At 43.8% G+C, this 20,486-nt stretch overlaps 2 protein-coding genes across 6 annotated transcripts; both read left to right on the top strand.

The window, feature by feature from the left end:
- The first annotated feature begins 865 nt into the window (after positions 1-865).
- Positions 866-7,964, top strand: prdm9 (PR domain containing 9). 5 transcript variants are annotated; one of them, XM_049015410.1, is made up of 7 exons: positions 866-1,076; positions 1,839-1,943; positions 2,041-2,133; positions 2,394-2,665; positions 4,900-4,967; positions 5,044-5,234; positions 5,474-7,964. In XM_049015410.1, the coding sequence occupies exons 1-7, from the start codon at positions 1,070-1,072 to the stop codon at positions 7,345-7,347; spliced, it is 2,610 nt and encodes an 869-aa protein (XP_048871367.1). In that variant the 5' UTR covers positions 866-1,069; the 3' UTR covers positions 7,348-7,964. The 5 variants fall into 5 exon arrangements, with proteins under 5 accessions (XP_048871367.1, XP_048871368.1, XP_048871370.1 ...); XM_049015409.1 differs by having other exon boundaries at positions 867-1,085; XM_049015411.1 differs by lacking the exon at positions 2,041-2,133 and having other exon boundaries at positions 866-1,085.
- Positions 7,965-10,091: 2,127 nt separating this feature from the next.
- Positions 10,092-19,343, top strand: LOC125742934 (histone-lysine N-methyltransferase PRDM9-like). The gene is made up of 6 exons (XM_049015420.1): positions 10,092-10,383; positions 11,015-11,140; positions 16,181-16,452; positions 16,682-16,749; positions 16,828-17,024; positions 17,342-19,343. Exons 1-6 carry the CDS (start codon positions 10,308-10,310, stop codon positions 18,223-18,225), a joined length of 1,623 nt encoding a protein of 540 aa, XP_048871377.1. The 5' UTR covers positions 10,092-10,307; the 3' UTR covers positions 18,226-19,343.
- Positions 19,344-20,486: the final 1,143 nt, after the last annotated feature.

The raw sequence follows: 20,486 nt of genomic DNA on the forward strand, positions 1-20,486 counted from the left end.
TATATGGGCATTTGCTTACATCCCCAATTTGATAAGCAGATTAAAAGTGACACCCAAAAGTAAACTGTATACATTTGACATATCCTAATGTTTTTTTTTTTTTTTTAATTCGAGTAGCAGAGCACGCCATGAGACCACCCATGCAGGTGGTGTTCCCTTGGCATTTCGAGAATGTCGTCGTGGGGTTTCCACCAGGTACTCCGGTTTCCCCCCACAGTCCAAAGACATGCTGAGGCTAATTGGAGTTGCTAAATTGCCCATAGGAGTGCATGTGTGTGTGAATGGTGTGTGAGTGTGCCCTGCGATAGGCTGGTCCCCCATCCTGGGTTGTTCCCTGCCTCATGCCCATTGCTTCCGGGATAGGCCCCAGACCCCCCACCACCCAGTAGGATAAGTGGTTTGGAAAATGGATGGATGGATCAATACGGCTTGAATTCAAGGATTTTAACCTATTTTGAATATGTAAATTTATCCATCCATGGATGGATGATTTGTGTCAGCCTCGTGCTACTGTTTTGATATATCATGGAAACGCTTTATAAACACTACGGTGGCGATGCAGAAATGGACAGCTCAGTGGCCTCATCGTCTTTTAAAAGAGTGTTTAAAAAAGAGTTAGGTATAAAAAAGGTTAAAAAAAAAAAGACGTCGTGATCTGGCGGTCTCGTGTTTGTCGCACGGTTTGTTGACAATTCAGGACAACACCACAAACTTATCCGTCACATTCTTTTGGTAGATATGTTTCGTATGACCATAGTTTATTTTGCGTAAATTTTACGTCTTTTTTTAATTTTGTGTGAAAACGTATCACACTTTCACTGCAGTTCTTATTTTATACGATAGGTGGCGAATGACCGTCAAACAGTATAAGTGCTTGAAACGTTGCACACGAAGAAGAAGGCTAAGATGGCGGCGTCCGGCTAGTAGTATATTTAGTTTGCTATAATTTTATTATGAGTCGTTGATTTAACAAAACCCAGAAACGGAAGTTTGCAAATAAATAAAGAAATAATAATAGATACATTACGGCGCGTAGATATCTCGGTCGATCTTTTTGTGGAGATTCTCAATGCCAGGTAACCCAGGTTAGTAGTTAGCTTAGTTTCATGCTTCCATGCTGTAAGTTCTCCGCTGTGTTTCTCACTGTAACTTAGCTAGGCGATTATAACTGGCTACGTAGAAATTGCCCTTTACTAAGTGTTATCATTGCTGTGTGTCAAGAAACACGGAGACGTAGGTTTTCTGGTCTAGTTCTACTTCATAAATGAATGGGCCCAACTGCATTTATAGTTGCCAAGTTTTTTGAGCTTCCCGTTAAACAATATAAATGCTTTAAACAATATGTTTGTGTTTTGAATGTATATTTATAAAGATATTTTCTCAGAATTAAAGGCCCTTTACGGTCTGTTTGTTAAAAAATAGCCTCCAGCGAACTTCATAAACTATATTGGTGGCTGTCAGTTTCTTTGAGAAAAAGTCCAAGACAGTGTTGTTCAAATGTAACCTTTACTCCATATTATACCATTTATCTATTTGACTGTTGTATATGTTGCATATTAATTAAGCTGCCGTGCCATAAAAATAAAAAAGGTTATAAAGATGTGTTCCTTACCCGAAAATAGCCCCCCCCCCCCAAAAAAAAAAAAAAAAAAAATCATCAGTATTGTTTTGGTTTAAACTATAACTCAGTATGACTTCAAAAAAAATGCCTTCAATAGAAAAGCTTGGGGATGGAGAACAACAACAGACGGTAATGGCAGTTGTGTCTTTGGTGTTGCTGAAACTGAAGATGTATTTTGTCTGATGGAAAAATGGATATTGTCTGGCTGTTCTATCAGGCCCTGAATGTATTCCAGCCACACTCATGGGTCAGGGGGAGGCGGAGGCAGAGGATAGCGGCACCAAGGATGAGAGGTGCCTGTCTACTGACAGACCACTGACGGGTGTGTGATTTGTCTGTTGTTATGCTATAGCATGTATGTGTAGAGAATGCCTGCTTACGATCTCCATATGTGTGCTTCTTCAAATCGCTGTCTGTAGAGGAAAGTACAGCCTATTTCAAATGTAATGCAAGTCAGCTTGTTGATCGTTGTGAGGAAGCGGAATCAGAAGAATGTGAAGATGATCAGATTTGTGAGTAATTCTCTGAATGATTTCACTGCCACTCCCTACCACCCATGCAGCTTTCAGTAACAACACTCTACATTTTTATAGCTGCCATTTACGGCTTATGTGTGAGTTATGACAGTATACTTCTGAAGCACCATAATTGTTACATGTTATGCAACTGCGTAATTTCAGGCCATTCGTTTGCCAAAAGTTACCAGTTGAGTGCATAGTCTGATGGGATGAAACACTAGATGTTAACCAATGTGGCCATTCTCCTGTACCAGATTGTGTGGAGTGCCGGTCCTTCTACACCAACCAGTGTGAGACCCACGGCCCCCTCTCCTTCATCCACGACTCTCCTACTCCAATGGGAGTACCTCAGCGGGCCCTACTCACACTACCTCTTGGCCTAGTAATTGGACGGTCCACTATCCCTGAGGCTGGCCTGGGCGTGTTTAACCAGGGGCAAACATTGCCTGCTGGGACCCATTTTGGACCTTACGAAGGAGATGTGACAAGCAGGGAAGAGGCCACCGAGAGCGGCTACTCGTGGGTGGTGAGTCAGTGTATTTTAGAAATTATTAAAATTTATTATTTTAATTTAGGGCTCCACAAAATGGAAGAGATTTGCCATGTGCGATAAATGTAGTGGTGATGCAATAAGTATAAATGATAAATTAGAAATTAACGGTATATATCATAATATCAATTAGTAATATCAATTGTACATGCTGCCATTGTAGAGGATCGAGATTTAGCTGTATCTTTATTAAAACAAAAAATACATTTTATAATAATGCCAAAAAACAATGTGTTTTGTGCAAAAAGCAACACTGCAAATATTACAAATAATTTTGTTTCCAGAAATAGTGGAAATTTTAAACACGTGTTAGTCCTGCAAGCCACTTAAACCCTGTAAATTCTCAGATTATGAAAAAGTCATCATAAATAAGGGAACTTGAATGCAAACATCATAACAAAGAACGTGCAGAAAGTTAGAGGGAGCCATTCATGCAGCATGGTCAGTGTACGCATCACCTTTTAAAATCCATTTTCTGAATACAAAATAAACAAGCAGGAAAGAAAGGCAAAGAGCAGATGGACAAGTCGCCTGATTGAAGTCTCCGTTACAGAAACCAAAACATTTATATACTTTATCAGTGAGTTGTACCAGCTAATTGTTGGCTGTAGTTTCTCTCTAAACTCTGCATGGTGGGTTATCAACAATTTATACAGGGGAGATGCTGATTGACGTGTGCCCTACCATACATTTGAAATAAGCAAAATTATCAAATCAGATAGCAGCAGTAATTACGATATACAAATGCTCTCCATGTTATGATGGTCCGTGTTACAACATTTCAGCTACTAAAAGGGTAAATGTTTTTCACTTTCAGTACATTTTTCAATAAATTACATGAGATGTTCAGCATTTTATTATAAAATAGGTCTTGTGTTAATGATTGTGCCCAGCTGTAGGCTAACGTATGTGTTCTAAGCATGTTTATATTGTTCATTTGGTTTGGTGTACTGTATTAAAATGCATTTTTGCCTTCCGACATTTTCACGATGGGTTTATCTGAACGTAACCCCATCATGACCTGCGGAGAGGCTGTATAGAGATGCTATTATCCACAACATTGCAATGGGGGGCGGGGGGGGGGGGGGGGGGGGGACTTGTCTGAATACTGAATAACGTTGGACAGGAATCCAGTTTGGTCTATGGTTGCTAGTACACTTGAAACATTCATGTAAATTGCTACGTAGCACTTGCATAAGTCGCCACAGGAGTGTCTGCCAAATGCTGGATATGTAAGTAGCATGTGGCGTAATGTGGCGTACGCTGTTACTAGCTAGTTAAATCACTGAAGTAAAATAAACACTTACTAGTGAAAGTGATTAGTTGTCATCGTTGACCCACCAACACAATGTGTCATCTGCATTTAACTTGTATGTCACATTGTCACATAGCAGGGGGCAGCCAATTCAGTACCTGGGGTGCAGTTTGCATCCAAAACAATGAAGCCTGGGCCATTTTTAAAAAATATTTTCCCCACTGTGTTCTTCAGAGTAATAGGACATCTGTGAACACCTTTAATTCAGTCATGTATAGCCTTGTATAGGTTTCTGTAGTCCTTCACCACAGATTAGTCATGTCTGCAAAGAGTCCCACTACTTTCAGCTCATCCATGCCCCCATTGGCGACGCTGTTCATGCATCTCTGGGATGGTGACTTAGGTAAAATGCATACAGGATGGATTGTAGTATCGTTTATCACATTTGTTGATAAGGTACACAACACATTTTGAATAGTACTTATCAGCACCTTGTCTTTAGCTAGGTAGCATGTAATGCATGCCTTGTTTTTGACGCTGGGGCCTGGATTCGTATGGTGAGGCACACGTGCTGTTGTCGTGGTTTTCGCCTGTTTCCCCTCCTCAGTCTAAAATCATGCTGAGGTTAATTGGAGTTACCAAATTGCCCGTAGGTATGAATAAGTATGAATGGTCTATGTGCCCTGTGCTGGGTAGGTGCCCAGTCCTGGGTTGTTCCTTGTGTTGTACCCATAGCTTCCAGGATAGGTTCCGGTCACCCATGACTCTGAATAGGACAGGCAGGTACAAAAAATGGATTTTCTAGAAATGTTTTTGGCAGTGAAATAAAATATAAGATACACAATTTAATTCATAGCACTGTTCACATTTTACATGCTTTTGTTAACCGCTAAATAATATTACTCCCGTGTTATCCAGGTGTGCAGTCCTGCGGCCCTGATTTGATTTTCTTTAGATTTGCAGGAAGAAGAATCACTTTGAGTACATCGATGGCACACGGGACACTCACTCAAACTGGATGAGGTAACAGTCTTTGCTTGTCTCTCAGGGTTTCTGTCCCACTTCAGACTTAAGGGTTTCCTGCCGTTTCGTGTCACAGGTATGTGAACTGTGCCCGTAACGAAGACGAGCAGAACCTGGTGGCCTTCCAGCACCGGGGGCGTGTCCTGTACCGCTGCCTGCGGCCCGTCCTGCCAGGTCAGGAGCTCCTGCTGTGGTATGAGGATGAGTACGCCAAGGAGCTGGGCATCACGTGGGACTACCTGTGGGACAGGAAGTCCTCTCCTGCAGGTGACGATCCTTTGAGCCTTTACACCCATTATGTAGCATGTTATTTCTACGTCACATGTTTTGTTGTAATGCAGTGGCAACCAGTTAGCAGGCATAGCATAGAGACCTTGAAGGGAGAAAGAGGCTAGTAAAACTATGGCTTGGGAGCAAATATTTGGGTGTGAACATTTGGATATGTCTGTCCATCATTGGCTCTTTATTAACCAGCCGGCTTGCATGTGTGTTATTGTTTTTCCCAGAGAGGTCTGCAGAATCAAGGTCCCCGGTCTTCCCCTGCCCTCACTGTCGGTTCTCATTTAGTGCTGAGATATACCTCCAGAAACACATCAGACGGTCTCACTCTGAAGAGAGCGCCAAGCTCCTACATTCTGTAGAGCTCAGTACTGTGGTTCTGCCTCCTACTACTCATGAGGACCAGCTGCCCCCACTCATCGGTGTGCCGACCACGAAGAAGCAGCTCACTCCTTCTCACATATGCACTAATAATAGGGAGCACTTAAGCCACGAAGGCGCCCCAGTAGAAACCAAACCTGGCCAAAATCCAGATGACGTTGGACTGTACTGTTGTGCACAATGCGGGAGAAGTTCTGCAAATCCAGAGGGCCTCAGCGGACACCAGTGTATGCAGACAGGAGAGGGGCCGTACCCCTGCCCACTCTGTGGAAAGAGCTTCGCACAGTCCTGCCACCTCAAGCGTCACGAGCGCACGATCCACTCGAAAGAGAAGCCATACTGCTGCACACACTGTGGCAAGTGTTTTGGCCAATCAGCAGGCCTCAAGAGACACCAGCAGGTTCATGAAGGGGGGAGACTGGTACAGAAGAGCACGGGGGTTTCCTCACAGGTTTTCCCCTGTTCGTGGTGCACGTTCTGCTTCACTTCGGAGCAGACACTTCACAAACATATCAGGCGGCATCACCCCGAGGAGCATGTTGACCTGCCTTTGTCTGGACGGACTAACTCCGATGGTCCTGCGTCCAATTTGCATCATGGCCCAAGCCTGCAAGCCTCCATCTCTGGTAGGGCTCGGAGGGGGAAAGGTGTCAAGCGGTTAGTGGCGCCAATAAACCCAAAAGGTCAGCAGACTGAGCCAGAGACACCGCAGTATGGCTGTGCTTTGTGTTGGAGCAGTTTTGGTGACTCTGAAAGCCTTAAAACTCACCAGTGCACACCAGAACAAGAGGGGTCATACTGCTGCCATAAATGCTGTGGCACTTTTGGTGACAAGGGAAGCTTGGAAACTCACCAGTGCACCCCAAGTGGAGATGGACCCTACTGCTGCCCCCAGTGTGGCAAGTGTTTCACCCGGTCGTGCAACCTCCGGAGGCACGAGCGCACCATTCATACACAGGAGAAGCCCTACTTCTGCACACAATGCGGCAAGTTCTTCAGCCAGTCGGCCGGCCTCAAGCGGCACCAGCAGACCCATGTGGGACTAACGCCGCGCCTCGAGAGCACTGGGGTGGCCTCTCGGGTCTTTCCATGTCCCCAGTGTGCCTTCTCCTTCACTGCGGAACACTACCTTCACAAACACTTGAAGCGGTATCACCCAGAGGAGCACTTGAAGCTTCTGGAGTCCGGATTGGCCAACGAAGCCCAGGAGGATTCCGGACAGCTGTCCTGCAGGCAGTGTCAGAAGACCTTCACTTGCTTGAAAACATTGAGGTTGCACAAATGCACTCAGTCGGGAGACCGGCTGTTCCTGTGCACCGACTGTGGCAAGTGTTTCACCTGGTCTTACAGCCTCAGGCAGCATCAGCGCATTCACACCGGAGAGAAGCCATTCACCTGCTCCGAGTGCGGCAAGAGCTTCATCCATTCAGGGCAGCTAAATGTCCACAAGCGCATACACACGGGAGAGAAACCCTTCCTCTGCACAGTTTGCGGAGAGCGCTTTCGGCAGTCAGGGGACCTGAAGCGTCACGAGCGGAAACACACCGGCTTCAGGCCGTGCCGCTGCAGCGAATGCGGCAAGAGCTTCAGCCGGCCGCAGAGTCTCAGGGCTCACCAGCTGCTGCACAAGGGCGAGAAACTGTACTGTTGTACCCAGTGTAACAAGAGTTTTGCTCGGAGCTGGCACCTGAGAAGACACCATCACAAAATGCACTCATAAGCTGCCAGACACTTTGGACTAAAACATGTGTGCCTCGTTCTTTTGGCAATACTGCAGAGGTGGAAAGTTCAGGTTCAGAAAGTACATAAAGATTTCATTTCAATCAGCCAGTTGAGTACCCTGTGAAAGCGACTCTTCATTTCAACCAGTCAGTTGAGTATAAAATCTTTGTCTGGATTTGTACTTTCTGAACCTGAACTTTCCACCTTTACAATACTATAGGTAATATCGCATTCAAGTTTACATCAGACTTTGAATAAATTCATGCAGGTTTTCTTACATGACACACAAGTTATCTTTATCAGAAGAGCTGAACAGGTTGGATAGCAAGCACTCTCTTGTGTAGCATTCATGACATTACTGTCATTTGGCTGGTAAAGTGTAGAGATCTTGATATTCGGTATGATGTTTTGCATGCCCATCCATGGTGTATGATGGGGGTGGTGAAATGTGTGGGACATATTACCGTTAAACTCCTTAAAGTATAACATGCTGTTCTTTTATTGTCATTACTATGAATACTTAATCCACTTAGGGGTTTTATCTAACAAAATGAAATGGATGAAATATTGTTTAGCTGATGTTGGGATTTAAACATTAAAATGTAAATTAACCAAGACTTGTATTTCGTTTTATTTCTTCTTGCTTCCTGAAAAAAATGAACTTCACAATGGCTGGTATTAGTGTTTTGGTTGGATTAGGTAGGCGTTTGCGTCTTTTTTTTAGTCTTTAAATATGAATCGGTGTGTAATTTGAAAGTTACACATACCAAAACTTGCTATGGTTGTGTGGAGGGGTCCATCCAGGAAGGCCAGGAGATGTTCTCTTCTCTTTGTGGGTCAGTCTCTACCCTTCTGCTCTCTTGGTTTATTGTTTTCTCCACCTTTATTCCCCTGCGGTCCGTTTATGCCCCTTTCTTCCATCCGATGTTATTCTGGATGCTCTATCTTTCTGTCTGCAGCTTTGGTCCATCTCCCACTTCCCCACGTTTCTGGAGCCATCCGTTATACCTTTCTGAGGACAACTAGCACACTCTCCTGCTCCAGCCACTTCATAACTCTAGCACCTTGGTGTATCACCGTTTCTGTTAATCTTACATATGTAGAACATGCCCGATTTGGCTTTGTATCGTAGAGGATCTTCCTTTGATTTTACTGATCATATGGGGATGCTCCCTTTCCCATCATCATTCCACGGCCCTCTCTCTGCTCTATGGTGTAATAAATGGACTGCATTTACATAGCGCTTTTCTACTCCTACGAGTACTCAAAGCGCTTTACGTTTCATGCCTCGCATTCACCCATCCACACACTCATTCACACACCGGGGGCAGAGGCTGCCATGCAAGGCGCCAACCTGCTCACCGGGAGCAATTTGGGGTTCAGTGTCTTGCTCAAGGACACTTTGATGGTGTCAGGAGGAACCAGGGCTCGAACCGGCAACCCTCCAGTTGCCAAACGAAAGCACTACCTCCTGTGCCACCATCTTCCCCAATAGTAATAGTTCTTGGGGATCTTTCAGGTTGTTTGGAAACTTATTTTTCCCTCCTATCTTTCTTTCAATCATCATCCCTGTATCTTTAATTCACTCTTCCTGTTCCTTATTCAGCCTTTCTTCTACATTGTGGTCTTACAAAGTATGCATGGATTTATTAATAGAGATGAATATCCCTCTCCCTGTTATAAATAGCAGTAGTCAGGATTGAATTCTTCTGGAATCTTTGCATCTGTATTTGTGCATTTCCATTTGCTTCATTCGCTGACATGTCTCTCTCTGCTACACCATATCTTTGTCTCTTTTCATTTCATAGTCGCTGCTTTCCATTTTGTCTTTAATAGCTGGGCCTGAGACCAGAAGGGGCATCACTAGAACTTCACAGAATCGCATATTAATCTGGTATTTTTAATATGCTGGAAGTCAAATTCTGATCCCCTAACTAGTACTTTTGCCATTATTACACACATACTGTATTTCTTTTCACCCTCTGTACATTTTCCAGTTACACATCATCCCCCTGTACTCTGCTGACCACATCACTTGCTTGTTCTTCACCTTTCCCCATGAACCTTTCTCCCTGCTTTCTTTAGTTTTGATAAATTAAGTATACATATTATATGAATTAAGTTTATGTATATATGTATGCAAAGTGATGCATGTATTTGTTTGGTTATTGCAGTTCACAAATTTACTCTGTGGTTCTTCTAAATTCTAAAATCGTTTATTTTTTAGTCTGTTTTTTCACCCCTGCCACAGACGTAGGCTTTCATACCCAGGCTCCAATTATACTTATGCGTCTGCGCAGTTTTTCCGTTTTCTGGGGCTGATTGACTTTCATTACCAGTTTGGCTTAATCGTATAGTTATTTCACACTCATTCACACCGTATTTTAGACATTATTCTTATTTGCAACTGTAGGCCACTTTCTGTCACTATTAATGTTTCAGTTTGCTTTTTAAATTTATGTAATAATTCTTCGATATACATGATATGTAACCCAGATTTTAACAACCCATCTGGTTACTGTTTTGTAAGTATCTTTCAGCAAGTTAATGATAGAAAGCAGATGTACATGTTATTCAATTTCTTATATATGATTATTTAAATTTCTGATCGACATAATCTCGGGTCTCTTGTTTTGTGTACATACAGAATATGTACTATCCTTACAGGAGGATTCTTGTCCTCCGAACCAGTAGGTGGCGACAAGCTTAACGCACCGTTGTGTTTGATGAAAGTGTGGCGAACAAACATAAGCGACTCGGCATTCCCGTCCAATGGGAAACTATGGTTTGCTACCCCACATGGGGCGGGACGGTATAGAAACTTGCGATCTTGTTTCTTATCTTGGATGCGGTAACTAAACATAGTTGACTTATCCCGGTGCTTTGAACGGACACGTGGAGCTTGAACACATGTGTATACGGAGGTGATCTGGCTTTGGGACGGTCTTAAAAGGTACGATGAGACGGAGACCACTTGTGCCTCGGCTTATTAAAGCCCCCACGACCTGCAGTGACAAAGGAGGAGGCCCTGCAGGTCGGTACTGTTTTCGGTTTATCTGCTTTCTCACAGCCAGACATCTCCTGGTTGAAATACCAGTGGCTGGACAGTGTGAATGATGATGATGATGATAATGTTGGTAGTTGAACTGCTTTAGAAGTTTTGTTCTTTACATGTGTTTTCTATTTTCCCAGCTGTAAAATTACATTAAATAGCTGTGAAATTCGTATTCCTGGTTGGTATTAGATGTCACGTGTTTTAATTCATTTATGACACTTCATTGAAATATGTTTTTCTTTTTGTCCGGTAATTCGGGAAACTGCATGCTTTCAATTTCCTTGAAATGTCTGTTGTATGAGTATGCCTACAAAATACAACTAGCAAGGTCCCTAAGTGTTATCATTAAGTTTGACCCCCAAATTAGTCAGTAAAATTCAGATATGCTTCCCAGACGTGAATGAGCTTTCTGTTTGTTTCATTCCTGTGTGCAAGCTTTTTCTGAAAATGTGGAAAAGCTGACAGCTAGATGCTATAAGTATGAAATGAAATTCTAAATATTCCAAGGAAAATGTGAAGCTGCTTAAGACCGATTGGCAGGATGTAGAATGATACAGTGAGACTGACTGGGAATGTGGTGCATGCATGGCGCCTGTGTCCTCGATTTCAGATCAGAAGCCCACGCCGGACTCATGGCAGCCCCCGGATGGGGTTGCGGAGGAGGTGGAAGGTGATCCTTCTCCTGAGGAGAATGGCACTTCGGATGAGGAGTGGAACCCTGACAAACCCATGGCCGGTGTGTATGGTTGCCCTGTGACTTTGTGCGTTTTGCCTTCCCAACATACCTTTCTGCGTGGCTGGTTAACCAGATTTACCTGTTGCTGCCTAACTCGCGGTTCTTTGAAATGGATAGCAGGTAATATGGTGCTAAAGGATAGTAACTCAAAAAGTGAGTTTCCTTATGTCATGCCTCTTAATTATGGTGCATTGAAGGTAATAAAAATTAGGTTTACTAGGCATTTCAGGTGCATGATTCTGGGTATTAATCTCCCGTGGGTGTCAGGGTTGTCAAAGGAGTGTCCAAAAGATAAGGGTATTCTCCCTGGATGTCCTGAAGTGAGCCATGTCGAGCAAGAGGATCTCAGAAATGGAAACAGATTTTTTAAGTTAAAATAAGCTTCAGTAGTGACCTGTAATTCTGCCTTTGGCCTAGTAAAGTTAATCTATAATTTTGGAATATTGGGCTTCTGATGTTGACATTTAAAGATGCACCGATCCGATATTTGGATTGGTATCGGCGCCAATCCAGACCTTTTTGACGGATCGGATATCGGCCGTACGTGACCGATCCACGTCCGATATTTACTCATTTAGTTTTTGCCAGCCTCTTAAATCTACTTGTACGATCCATCGCAGGACAGCTCTGTTCCATTTTATGTCTTTTTGCGGCATTCAAGCTGAAGGCCAATGCTGCCACTCAGTGGGAGTGAGCGCAGTGACTCCGCCTGCTATGACGTCATGCGCATACGCATTGCAGTGTGGGGAGCGTAAGAATACCGGACGAAAATGTGACTATCTGGCAGTATTTTACACTTTTAACAGATACTAGTAGCGTAGCGATTTACTATCTGCTTTGAGGGGTGGGAGTAGCGTTTAGTGGAAAATCCCACTAAAGAAAGCGAACGCAATTGTGTGACACAACGTGAGCAATATGGAAAAAAGCAAAGGATGATTTGGGAGTCGCTGGCTTGGGCTGTTTTGCACACTCATTGCAGCTCGTGATACACGAGGGGCTGCTGTCACAATGCAGTGTGACACTGTTACCAGTGGGAGAAACATTGTGGGGCATTTTAAGCATTCGCCCCTTTGCTTATACTCTCTTGGAAGGTATCCAAGGTGAACTGCAAATGCCTCATAAACGCTATAAACAAGATGTACAAACGAGGTGGAACAGTACGTTATGTATGTTTGTAATAGCCCAATTTAAGTATTTTTTTGCGTACGTTTTTCATCTGTATTTAGTAGCTTTAAATATTAATAATATTGTATCGGTATTGTATCAGTTGTGTATCAAAATTGGATCGGAACTGAGAACATGTGGATTGGCCTGTCCCTATTGACAGTCATACTTATTAGAATAAAGAAACTGAAATAGGTAGTATGGACTCCTAAAGTTAATCAGCAGAAATGAAATATATCTGCTGTTTTCCCAAAATACAACAGCATTCTGGGCGTGAAAGTGTACAGTCTGCAATTTTCCCCGATACTTTATATTAAGGTATTAATAATTCATCATTAGTATCAAATTTAAACCAATTAAAAAGCAGTTTACAGTTCCTACAATAGCAAAGTAAAGGCGGCTCATTTGAAACAGTCTGTGTTTCGTCTGCATGGAGGTTGGGCGTCGGTGCACATCGGACATCAGACCATTGTATTACATAGTTTTTTTTTTTACAGTTCAGTGATGGCATATTCCTTCCCTGTTAACTAACATATGATACCTACATTATATTTCTGTGACAGTTTAACTACCTTCATCAGCTGCTAATTTAGGCCCTGTTATTATGTCCTCATCTGTGACCCCCTTTCACATACAAAACCTGTTAATTTATCAGGTTGAAAGCAACATGGGACATAAACTTTAATTCCCGCTCAATCTTTCATAACAGTAAAGCAATGGGTGTCGTATACTATCAACTGATACCACAGTAGTGAATAAAAGTGGAGAACCCCCCCCCCCCCCCAAACATAGTAATCTGTTACAGTTTCGCATTCACACTGGAGTCATGTCATTACCACTACAGTTACAAGGTCGCCAGTGGATAGATTAACGGATAGACTTTACTGCTCTGTTCCCATTCCTACATGACACCATAACGGTAAAATAACAACATTTAAGCAGGTTTTGGCGTTGTTAACCCCTCCTAATTAAGTGCCTAATCTACTTCATGTATTTTTCTTTTCCTTGGAAAAATAAAAAAGTTCATTTTATTAGGCTTTATATGACACAGTGATATAATCTGATAACCAGCTGAGTTCCGTCATGCTTCCACTTATCTGGTCCTCGAGCAAGACCCTTAACCCCAGTTACTCCCGTCATAGTCTGAGTCTGCTTTCTCAGTTCTACGTTGCTTTGGATAAAAACTTCTACCAAATTAATATAATATGAATATGCCTCTTTAATATCTATGTACAAATTATTGATCATTAATATAATATATACATACACATCAACAGAGATTAATCTAGATATGCATCCTATATCTCTATAGAACGCAAAGGTTCTAATACTTTGCATTCCGTAGGACGCAATGGAAATCGGTTGTCTAAAACCTATCGCTCTGTTTCGCGGTGCTTATTTCATATCGACACCGGTTGTCCTCCGCAATGTAACAAGTTATTTGATTGGCTAATAAAAACACAGGTGCCCATATTTTGATAAATGGTATTCGCTGTAGTGTCGATTACTTCGACACGCTTCGTTTTAGTTGCCCGTATGCTGGACGACCAGGATGCCGCCGAAGAAAGTTCACAAACCTGATCCTTCGCAACGGAAACTTTCTTTCTGTAATCCAGTCCATCGCCAGAAAACGTTAACAATGGATTTAAACAATAATGAAACAACAATGAAATGCTGTCCAGGTACAGCTGGCTTCGGTACGTAGAAGCAAGCGACGAAAGGCTGGACTTCATGTTCTGTTCGGTATGCAAAGTCTGTTGTATACATTTTGTTTTTATGATTGTAGGCTTTTTCCATATTTTACAACTTGAGATTAATTGGTTTTGCTCTGGGACTTATTGTTTTAAAACATGCGAGTCCTTGAACTCATTGTCAGTAATTTCTAGATTAATCTCTGCATCAACGATATAGGAATTGTTTTCATTTTGTCTCATTTACAAAACTGTAAGGATATCCACTTTTTTCTTGAAAGAGAATGATCAGATAATTCCATGTGAGAGTTGTAACTGATTTCACCTGTTAAATCCCACTCGAATCATTGTAGATTAATGGGCGAAGACACGTTAAATAAGGATTTTTAAGGCATGAGAGCATTTGAGCCGTGGACTGTGTATGTGAGGGAGAGCGGCCAGAAAAGTGATCTAGGCAGCTTGGAATGAAACTGCAGTGCTGCTGGCTTTTCCGAGATCAGTAATATCCCTTGTGTATCTGGAATATTCCAGCACCTAAAGGGCAACCAGCCAATGGCTCGGTGAAGAAAGAGGTGAACAGAGGTTGATCAATATATGGTCTGCAGTTAGTCAGCTGACAGTCCAGTGCAGCTTTGGTGCAAGAAAAGCCTTATAGGAATTTACAGCTTCTGAAATGTGGCATGGCAGTTGACAAGCTTGGAGAGCTCTACTGTAATAAAAAAAATGGTTTCAGTGAGCTATGGAATGAAAATCCTAGACACTGGGGGACTGGAAAGACCTTTGCCACCCCAGTTCTTGCTGTTTGTGATCCCAGTTCTTGCTGTTTTGTGTCGCTGGGAGGACTGGGCCTGGAGAAATCCACATGTACCCAGTGCGCATTGCAGGCTTGTGGTTTTGGGGTCTTTTCATGGCCCATAATGGATAAAATGGATAAATGTGAAGCAGTGTTTGAATGTCACTGGATGTTTGAACATCGTCTGTCAGGTGCATCATTTCCTGGCAGCATCATATCCATCTGCATACGGAAATCTGCTTGATGCAGTGGTCTGCCCAAACACCTCGATCCAGTTGAGTATCTGTGGGGTGATAGTGGAGACACTTTTGGAGAGGAGATCCAGTACCAGCCAGCTCGGCTTTCTGAAAGCCCTGGAGTCGACCTCCCTGTGAAACGCTTCCAGGAGATTTCACACAGCCATGTAAATCCCCCCCCCCCACCCCCCCAACCACCTGACGGCAGAGTCAATGCAGAGACCTGGTAACTTTAGCTATCACATTGGATGAATGGCCTCTTTCGCTTAATCGCATGATTCCGCCGTATATCTGAGTGTAGCTGAGTCAGCTCATTCCAAACATGAGCCTAATTAAAATGTATATTACAGCCTTTACAGCGCAATATGCAAGCTTGCTTATAAAGGCGATTGTAGTGCTCCTTTCTGGCATTAGGCTGACTCGTCCATATTTATCACCGGCTTTCCAGTTGCTAATCAACTACTAATAAAACAATGTTTCTAAGCAAGGTATAGGAGATAATGTAGGACATAAATAAAGTTGGTTTGGGTAAATTGTTAGGTTCCTAAGGAAAAACGCTGTGAAACCCAGTTATAAATCCTATCCCACGGTGACCAGAAAAAATCCAAAGTTGGCCTTTAAAGTCTGGTGTAGTGGGATTAGGTTTATGAAGGCTTGGTAGAAAATTTTCCTATAGTATAGTAAGATTTCTCAGTAAGAGATTCCTCATACTAGGTTCACACTGCTAAGCATCTCCATTAAACAGATAACGGCTGTTTTAATGCAACTGCTAGCCTTTAAAGACCTGAAAACCTTAAAGGGGTTGTTTAACTATGACTGTTTTGTAATACTGCCTCCGCTTCCGTTGTGTGGAGTTGCCATGTTCTCCGTGTCGGTCAGGTTTCCAAAAACATGCAGTTAGATAGATTGGCATCTCTAGATTGCCCATGGTGCATAAAATAAGTGTGGCTATATGAGCACCCTGACATGTAAGTGGAAGCCAGTACTCACTTAGAAACTGACTACTGTTTGTCATTTATGTTCAGTAACGTTTGTCTGAAATCCGAATTCTGTCAGAAGATCTTCCAGGTCAGGTGGAGTAGGAGCCATATGAAATATTAACTGCTATAAAGAAACCACCAACAATGTTCTCTTGCATATGCCCTTCTTCCTTCAGACTGTGAGAAGTGCCAGTCTTTCTACACCGACCAGTGTGAGACCCACGGCCCCCCCTCCTTCATCCACGACTCTCCTACTCCAATGGGAGTACCTCAGCGGGCCCTACTCACACTACCTCTTGCACTGATGGTTGGACGGTCCACTATCCCTGAGGCTGGCCTGGGCGTGTTTAACCAGGGGCAAACATTGCCTGCTGGGACCCATTTTGGACCTTACGAAGGAGATGTGACAAGCAGGGAAGAGGCCATCGAGAGCGGCTACTCGTGGGTGGTGAGTGATTGGGGGAGATTGTGCTTCCAAAATATCAAAAGCATAGATGCTGCCTGAGTAGGACAAAGGTCTTGCCAAGTGTACAATCCACAGTAGACCTTCTATAAGTGTGAAGACACACGTGCAGCACATTTAATTACGTTGCCTTTTAGATGAGATTTTTTCTCTCATTAGAATCCAGCTGAATAAGGAAGTGTAATTAACGCAGCACTGACATAATTTTGCTTAGATTTGCAGGAAGAAGAATCACTTTGAGTACATCGATGGCACACGGGACACTCACTCAAACTGGATGAGGTAACAGTCTTTGCTTGTCTTTCTCGGGGTTTCTGTCCCACTTCAGACTTAAGGGTTTCCTGCCGTTTCGTGTCACAGGTATGTGAACTGTGCCCGTAACGAAGACGAGCAGAACCTGGTGGCCTTCCAGCACCGGGGGCGTGTCCTGTACCGCTGCCTGCGGCCCATCCTGCCAGGTCAGGAGCTCCTGCTGTGGTATGAGGATGAGTACGCCAAGGAGCTGGGCATCACGTGGGACTACCTGTGGGACAGGAAGTCCTCTCCTGCAGGTGACTGTCAGTGTCATATTCATTGTCATTTCCTCATCTTCCCTTTCAGTATATTAAAATACATATTAATGACAATAAATATATGACTTATTTTTGCTCCTTAATTGTTATCTATAGATATTTCTGTCTTTTTCTTTCCACGTGGTTTATTATTTTCTCTCTAATACCTTTTTGATTTAGCAGTCGTATTAGAAAATTTGATGGAAGTATCCATTACTGATTTGTAGGAAGTGACATCACTCCTGTTAGCAAATCTCACAATATACACAGTCCTTTTTAAAACATGTCTACCTCATCCCCTTGCCCTGCTCTCCCCAACATAGCTGGGATCACGAGGGTTTTCCCCTGCACTCAGTGCCGGTTCTCCTTCACGGCACAGCTCTACCTCAGCAAGCACGTCGAGCGCTCCCACTCTCAGAGCGTTAAAGTCCGCCAGCGCACAGGAGAGGGACCACACTGCTGCTCTGAGTGCGGCCAGAACTTCACCCTGTCGTGTAACCTGAAAAGACACGAGCGATCCACCCACACCGGGCAGAGGCCTTTCTGCTGCACGCAGTGTGGACAGAGCTTCAGCCAGTCGGTCGGCCTGAAGAGACACCAGCAGAGCCACACGAGAGAGAAACCATACCTGTGCACAGAGTGCGGGAAGAGCTTCTGTTGGTCAGCAGGGCTGAAAAGACACCAGCGGAGCCACACGAGGGACGGCCTTTACCTTTGTACTGACTGTGGGAAGAGCTTTATCCAATCAGGAGCCTTAAAGAGACACCAGCAGATTCACACTGGAGAGAGGCAGTACCTTTGCACTGAATGTGGGAAGAGCTTCATCTGGTCACACAGCCTGAGGCAGCATCAGCGTATCCACAGCGGGGAGAAGCCATACTGCTGCAGCCAGTGCGGGAAGACCTTCGTGCTTTCCGAGCAGCTGAAGGTCCACATGCGAACTCACACAGGAGAGAAGCCCTTCCTCTGCACCGAGTGCGGAGAGAGCTTCCGCCAGTCAGGGGACCTGAAGCGTCACGAGCGGAAGCACACCGGCTTCAGGCCGTGCCGCTGCAGCGAATGCGGCAAGAGCTTCAGCCGGCCGCAGAGTCTCAGGGCTCACCAGCTGCTGCACAAGGGCGAGCGACCGTACAGCTGCTCACAGTGCGATAAGAGCTTTGCCCGCAATGGGCACCTGAGACGACACCATCAGAAAATGCACTCGTGACAGTTGCCTGATGTCACATGGCTCTGTGTGAACTGCATGCTGCTCTGTTACTGTTCTCTTTCCAGGGCATTTTTATGCATTCCCTCAAGCCAGGAGCTCTCATTAACCTTCATTTTCTATTCATATGTGGATTTTACAGGCACTTGGCTTTTAACTGTGAATCTCACTGTGATTTGAATCCCACTCCCACCATCATGAACGCCTCCTTACTTTTCCTTGTTTTATTTCAACAGTCTGCATGAAAAGGTGACGAACACCAATCCCACTAGATTGTATTTGATTATTGAAATACAAAGGCCAGATCCGCATCAGTGTTTCATAAGCTGATATTTGATCAGTGACATCATTCACTTGCACTGAAAAGCTTTTCTAAGTACGCTCGACCCTCCAAATTAGCAGTTTCCTCATCGATGGCTTCAACCAACCACAGATCGCAAAATATTTGCCAAAAAAACACCGAAAGTTCCAAAAAGCAAAACTTGAATTTGCCACAGGCCGAATCCGCACCATTGAAGTGATGTGTAGGCATCCCCTGCTGTAGCCTGCATCTGTGCTGAACATGGACAGACTTATGTACAGGAGATTATACATGCAAATACTATGCCACTTGATATAAGGACCTTAAGCATCTGTGGATTTTGGTGCCTGCAAGAGGTCCTGGAACCAATCCCCCCTGGCCCCCGAGGGTCGGCCGTATCTACAGTGCCTAAATAATAATATATTCACAGTACACCTTTCATGAATTTATGAGAATTTTTGTGAGAAGGAAAAGCGTGTGAAAACCGTTATTTTGGTTAATGCTGTCCTTTATACCACGCATGTAGCTTTGTGGTCTAGAACCCTATCCTGTGCACGTATTTGTATGCTAATAAGTCCTGTTTAGCACGCTGGAGGTCTATCATGAACTGGTTTATTAACATGCTGGTTACCAGCCAGGGTGCCAGTCATGCCTGGTTGTTTTGTCTTATGTATTTCCAGAGTTCTCAAATTAATTGCAATCGATCATTAAGAAATTAAGCCAGTCACTTGTTTTTTGAGAATTAATCCTCAGGGATCAATGCTTTAATTTCATTTGCATGCAGAAGTCGAGGCTTGATTAAATTGCAGACTTAACATGAGGCCCCTAATTACATTTTGATGTCAATGAACGGTGTCTGACCTTCCAGAAGCAGCTAACGAGGAAATGCATGTAAACCCATGGGCATAGCTGCTCTGTGGGAACAGGGATGGCACCCCACGGTAGCAGAGGTCTCTGCAGGATGAGGGGTGGGGAATGGAAAGAGATGATGGAGTAAAGCATGAGACCTGCGTGGTACCTGAACAAACCTCTGATCCAGCAAATAACGACGAACACATCAGTCACACAGTCGAACAAAATCACAAGTCTGTTCGTTTTCTTTCTGTTCAACAAATCCTTATTTATTAATGACTGAATTATGCATGATGAACATGAAAGTTTAATCGAGAATGAAACGGAACAAAACAAACATTGTTTTTACTGTAGGTGCCAATTACAGAGAAAGTTTAACAAAAAAAAAAAAAGAGACCAAAGTTACCTTTAGAAGTTCTTGGGTATGTTTATTGATGGGGGATTAATTTGTAAGGAAATGCCTTTGGATATGAGCAGAGGTTTTGTCTTGGAGTCGTCTCACAATAATACTACCAAGGCATCAGGTATCGATAAAACTGGCCAAGGGAAGTAATTACAAGTAAAAACAAGGCGGCAACAGAAGAAGCAAATAAGTATGAAGACAAACTTGGCCTTAAACCTCGTCTCGCGTCACTGCTTTGCCGTTCTCTCCTCCCAGAGACGTATGAAACAGCAGAGCCCATTCGCCACACGCGTTATGAAAGCCTTAATGCTGACGCGCTCGCCGGTGGCAGAATGTCACTCTGGAGGCAGGTTCCAGTTGGCTGCTAACCGCGTCGCCGTTAGATGTTCTCGCATTTGACGCAGGAAGCCACGGGGTCATGTTCGTCGTGAGCAGACGGTTTGGTGCCGGGGGGCAGGGATCGGGGTCTCACCATGGCAACTGTCTTGGCAGGAGGGGGGGGGGGGTGGTTTCACCGCTGTTCCCAACTTTCTCCAGTTAATCCAGTTATTGCTCCTTTTCTCTTCTTAAATTCCCCCATTTGGGGGTTCCAGTTTCTCCCAGCTTAGTGCTTTTTTTTACCCCTCTGGGAAAAAAAAAAACAAACGTCCAACATAGCAAATGAAAGCCTGAGGCCACAGTTTGTCCAGTTTGTTTGCCGAGTCTGAC

Source organism: Brienomyrus brachyistius, chromosome 5 (genome assembly GCF_023856365.1).
Source record: "Brienomyrus brachyistius isolate T26 chromosome 5, BBRACH_0.4, whole genome shotgun sequence".
NCBI lineage: Eukaryota > Metazoa > Chordata > Actinopteri > Osteoglossiformes > Mormyridae > Brienomyrus > Brienomyrus brachyistius.